Source organism: Oncorhynchus mykiss, chromosome 10, assembly GCF_057628025.1.
Source record: "Oncorhynchus mykiss isolate SJ-2025 chromosome 10, ASM5762802v1, whole genome shotgun sequence".
Classification (NCBI taxonomy): domain Eukaryota; kingdom Metazoa; phylum Chordata; class Actinopteri; order Salmoniformes; family Salmonidae; genus Oncorhynchus; species Oncorhynchus mykiss.
The window spans coordinates 1,273,832-1,279,167 of NC_143031.1; the positions used below are offsets into that span (position 1 = coordinate 1,273,832).

At 51.4% G+C, this 5,336-nt stretch overlaps 1 protein-coding gene across 1 annotated transcript; it reads right to left on the reverse strand.

The window, feature by feature from the left end:
• Positions 1-2,273: 2,273 nt before the first annotated feature.
• LOC149979910 (uncharacterized) lies at positions 2,274-4,606 on the reverse strand. Its single transcript, XM_090188749.1, has one exon. The coding sequence runs from the start codon at positions 4,518-4,520 to the stop codon at positions 2,301-2,303; it is 2,220 nt and encodes a 739-aa protein (XP_090044875.1). The 5' UTR covers positions 4,521-4,606; the 3' UTR covers positions 2,274-2,300.
• Positions 4,607-5,336: the final 730 nt, after the last annotated feature.

Sequence of the window (5,336 nt, forward strand, 5' to 3'; positions counted from 1 at the left end):
GTTTTACATTCTCACTTTTTTTAGATCACAGTTTAATCAGAGAAACAAACATAATAATTTATTTCTCCTCACTGGATGCTTTTTTGTTGTAAAGTGAACATTTTTGGTAGCTTTTTTGAGATGCAAGTATAAAGACGTGCAGATTTATTAGATCAAGCTCTGCTAGCTCACCCTTCCTCCTACCTCATCCCTTACTTCTCTTCCCCTTCCTCTCCTTCTCTCCCCTCTTCTTCTTCTCCTCCTCTCTTTCCTCTTCCTCTCCTTCTCTCTCCTCTTCCTCATCTTCTCTCTCCTTCTCTCTACTCCTCCTCTCCTTCAATGTCCTTCTCTCTCTCCTCTTCCTCTCCTTCTCTCTCCTCTTCCTCATCTTCTCTCTCCTTCTCTCCTCTTCCTCCACTTCTCTCTCCTTCTCTCTACTCCTCCTCTCCTTCAATGTCCTTCTCTCTCTCCTCTTCCTCTCCTTCAATATCCTTCCTCTCCTACTCTCTTCTCTTTTCTTCATCCTTCTCTCTTCCTCTTCCTCTCCTTCTCTCTCTCCTCTTCCTCTCCTTGTCTCTCCTCTTTTCTCTGTCCTCTCTACTCTTCCTCTCCCTCTCCCCCTTCTTCTCCTTCCTCTTCCTCTCCTCCTTCTTCTTCTCCTTCCTCTTCCTCTCCTCTCTCTCCTCTTCCTCTCCTTTTCTCCCCGCTTCGTCTCATTCTCTCCTCTTCCGATCCTTCTCTCTCCTCTACCTCTCCTTTCTCTTCTTTCTATCCTTCTCTCTCCTCTTCCTCTCCTTCTTTCTCCTCTTCCTATCCTTCTCTCTCCTCTTCCTCTCCTTCTCTCTCATTTTCTTCTCCTCTTCCTCTTCTGCTTTCTCTTCTACCTCTCCTTTGCTCCCCTCTTCTTCTCATTCTCTCCTCTTCTGCTCCTTCTCTCCTGTTCCTCTCCTTCTCTCTTCTCTTCCTCTCCTTCTATCCCCTCTTCTTATCATCTCTCCTCTTCCTCTAGTTCTCTCTCCTTTTCCTTTCCTTCTCTCTCCTCTTCCTCTCTTTCTCTCCCCTCTTCTCATCTCTCCTCTTCCTCTACTTTTCCATTTATTTTGAAGATTATAGATAGATTGACAGAGTGACATCTGGAAGCTGAGAAAAGAAATCAGTGAAATGAGTGAGGATGGTCTAATAAGGTATGACCTGCCCTCGAGGCCCTGGGTAGAGAATGACTGGTCCCTCAAATAGAAGAGTCTATCAGGCCGGGCCACAGGGTCCTACTGTTCAGAGTCTGGATGTATGGTATCACAGAAGATTGGTATTAAAATGCCTCCCGTAGATAGAGAAGATACAACTCTTTGTTAATGTCTGACTGTGTTTGGTAACAGATCAACAGGAAAAGTCAACGACAGAAAGACAAGATACTAGATGAGGCTTTGCTGTTGACTCTCTGCTGCTGTTGACTCCCTGCTGCTGTTGACTCTCTGCTGTTGTTGACTCTCTGCTGCTGTTTACTCCCTGCTGCTGTTGACTCTCTGCTGCTGTTGACTCTCTGCTGCTGTTGACTCCCTGCTCCTGTTGACTCTCTGCTCCTGTTGACTCTCTGCTGTTGTTGACTCTCTGCTGCTGTTTACTCCCTGCTGCTGTTGACTCTCTGCTGCTGTTGACTCTCTGCTGCTGTTGACTCTCTGCTGCTGTTGACTCTCTGCTGCTGTTGACTCTCTGCTGCTGTTGACTCCCTGCTGCTGTTGTTTGTCATACACCCCCAGCTCTCTGGGTGTGCCCCAGTGTCAGAGATGGACCTGAATGAAAGCATACAGCCAGCTGCTCCCCTGATCTGTACTCCTGTACTCCTCCTCCTCTCCCCCCCTCCCCTAGTCACAAATAAACACAATTAGAGAGGAAAAAACAATAATTCCACCACCTTCTCTTTCTCTCTTCTCTTCATCCAATCATTCTCTCTCCTCTTCCTCTCCTTCTCACATCTCTCCATCCAATCATTCCCTCTCCTCTTCCTCTCCTTCTCACATCTCTCCATCCAATCCTTCTCTCTCCTCTTCCTCTCCTTCTCACTTCTCTCCATCCAATCCTTCTCTCTCCTCTTCCCCTCCTTCTCTCTCCTTCTCTCTTCTCTCCATCCAATCATTCTCTCCTCTTCTTCTCCATCCAATCCTCCTCCCTCCCTCCCTCCCTCCCTCCCTCCCTCCCTCCCTCCCTCCCTCCCTCCCTCCCTCCCTCCCTCCCTCCCTCCCTCCCTCCCTCTGTCCCCTTCCCTCCCTTCCTCCCTGCTTGGTCCCTCTGTCCTGTGGTAGTGTCTGTCTCTCTGTCTGTCTCTAGTACATTCTGCGTTTCATGTATATTTTTGAAATCAAGTTTTCCAGTTCTTCCTGACTGTCCAGCTGAGGAACCAGCCCATCATCCTCTTCATAGTCCCCTCCCACCCTTCCCCCGGCCACACCCAAGCCCCCAGGCCCTGGGGGGTAGTAGTAGGTGGGGCGCCTGCTCTGGGGAGAGAGGGGTCTGGGCTGGGGGAGGGGCTGATATGTCCGGGGGTGTGGCAAGATGTAGTTGGAGATGTAGGGGGGTGAGGGGAGACGGGGTGGGAGGGGCAGTTGTCTCCAGCCCTGCCCACCTCTCCCTTTTTCCCTGCTCCCTGCCCTGTGTCTGCGCCTGTTTGGCTGGAGCTCGTAGTCTGGGAGTGGGTGGTGGGGCAGCTCCTCCCCCATGGACATCTTGTCATAGTACTGGGGTTTGGGGTAGGGGAAGATCATAGGGTAGTAGGCACGGTAGGGTTTCTGATAGTAGGAGTAGGACGGAAAGGCTAGGAACTGTTTCTGGGGTTTGAACCAAACGTCCTTCTGTTTCTGGGGTTTGAACCAGATGTCCTTCTGTTTCTGGGGTTTGAACCAGGTGTCCTGCTTGTAGGCCTTGGCCTTGGCTCTGTCCTTTTGCCACTTGTTCTTGTAGGGCTGGTAGTAAGGGTCCTTCTTGGGGTTGGAGGAGGCTGTGTAGTGGTTCATGGAGCCTGTCACTAGGGGAGGGGGAACTAGGGGACGGTAACGCGGGGCGACCAGGTTGCTAAGCGACGTCAGCTCCTTTCTCTTCTTCTTCTCCTCTACGTTGGAGATGATCTGGACCACGTCGTCTGCCGGCAGGTGCAGCTTGCTGCTGATCTCGATCAGCCTGTCAGTTATCTGCTGGTCCAGGTCGTCCATGTCGGTTACCACGTCCTCCGACCGTTTGTCCTCCACAGCGTTTGTGCTGGCCTTCTGCCTGGGTGTGAGGTACGGCGTTCCCTGCTGTTTCCTCTCCATGTACTGCAGCAGCATGTCAGAGGCGATGTCCGCAAGTCGCTGCTCCTCTTCTCTGGCCCTCTCTGCCTCCTCCTGCTGCCACTGCACTTCTTGCTGGTCCACAAGCGCACGTGCATCCTCCTCTGCCCACGACAGAGCCTCCTCCTCCTCCCCCTCCCCCTCCTCTTCTGCCTTGTTCTCAAAGTTGTCCATGAAGTTGCCCCCCAGGGGTGTGTTGCGTGCCTTCTCCTCCTCCCAGCGGAGCCTCTTGCCAGCCTGTGCCAGCTGGGTGTTATAGGCCTTGTATCCCTTCAGAGGAGGACGAATCTCGTTGTCTTGGAGACCGAGGTCTATGTTCTGGAAGTAGCCCCGAGCCTTCCGCTGGAGAGACGAGTCACTAGGCCTCCCCTCCTCTCCTCTCCTACTCCCCTCTGCTCCTTTCTCCTCCTCACCTCCCCATCTCCCTCCTTCTCCACCTTCTTCTTCTTCTTCCTCCTCCTCTTCCTTCTGCTGTCTTCCCTCCTCACTCCCTCCACCAGCTCTGTCCCACTCTCCCTCTAGAGGCCAGCCTCTGTCCTCCAACCTCTTCCTCTCCTCCCTCTCCTCCTCACCTCCCCATCTCCCTCCTTCTCCACCTTCTTCTTCCTCCTCCCCCTCTTCCTCCTCCTCTTCCTTCTGCTGTCTTCCCTCCTCACTCCCTACACCAGCTCTGTCCCGCTCTCCCTCTAGAAGCCAGCCTCTGTCCTCCAAACTCTTCCTCTCCTCACTCTCCTCCTCTTCCGCATTCCTCTCTCTTAACTCCTCTCCCAGAGCTGCTGCCACTAGTGCTGCTTCTAGTTGTTCCATCCTCCTCTCCTCCTCCATCCCAACCTCTCTCCTCGTCTCCTCACCCCCTTTCTCCCCCAAAGGGACTGGGTCATCCTCTTCCTGTCCCTCTCCCCTCTCCTGTGCCTGTGCTTTCCCGGTGTGGTCCAGGGCCTTCAAAAATACAGAGGCTAGTGCCCGGGCAGGGTCCATGTCTGCGGGACCACCATGGCTCTGTTCCTGACTCTGCTCCTTTACCCGGTCCTGAGTCTGGTCCAGGGGAGAGCGGAGGGGGCTGGGGCTGAGGCTGTCCTTTTTGAGGTGAGTCCTGGAGTGCCCCTCCTCCCCACTCTCTTCCCCCCCCACAGGGGCAGAGGCCAGCTGTGGAGCGACAGTGAGCAGGACCAATAGAATGAGTTGGGCTGTGAGGGGCGCGTGGTGACTGGTCATGACCATACAGAACACCTGGAGGAGGGAGGTGTCAGGAAAGCGGGAGAGAGATTATTATAGACAGAGATTATTATAGACAGAGATTATTATAGACAGAGATTATTACAGACAGAGATTATTATAGACAGAGATTATTATAGACAGAGATTATTATAGACAGAGATTATTATAGACAGAGATTATTACAGACAGAGATTATTACAGACAGAGATTATTATAGACAGAGATTATTATAGACAGAGATTATTATGTAGATTATATTTTTCATGCTGTATTGTTAATAATACTATTGCTGATAATCTGAGCTGTGTTACACTTCTCTATAAAACGATACATGGATGGATGGATGGATGGAGGGAGGGAGGGATTGATTGACTGATTGTTTGATGGATTATTGATTAAATGAATGGATGGATGGAAGGATGGAAGGATGGATGGATGGATGGATGGATGAATGAATGAATGAATGAATGAATGGGTGGGTGGATGAATGGATTGATGGATTGATGAATGCATGAGTGAATGAATGAATGGGTGGGTGGATGGATGAATGGAAGGATGGATAAATGAATTAATTAATTAATGAATTAATGGGTGGGTGGATGGATGGATAGATGAATGGATGAGAGACATGTATGTGAGACATGTATGTGACCCTCTTCTCCACCTGGCATAGCCGGAAGAGGACTGGTCACCCCTCAGATTCTAGTTCCTCTCCCCCCAGCAAAGCCAGAAGAGGACTGGTCACCCCTCAGAGCCTAGTTCCTCTCCCCCAAGCACAGCCGGAAGAGGACTGGTCACCCCTCAGAGCCTAGTTCCTCT

What these genes read in the sequence shown, in the direction of transcription:
- LOC149979910 (XM_090188749.1), bottom strand. Translation starts at nt 4,520, where the DNA reads ATGGTCATGACCAGTCACCACGCGCCCCTCACAGCCCAACTCATTCTA.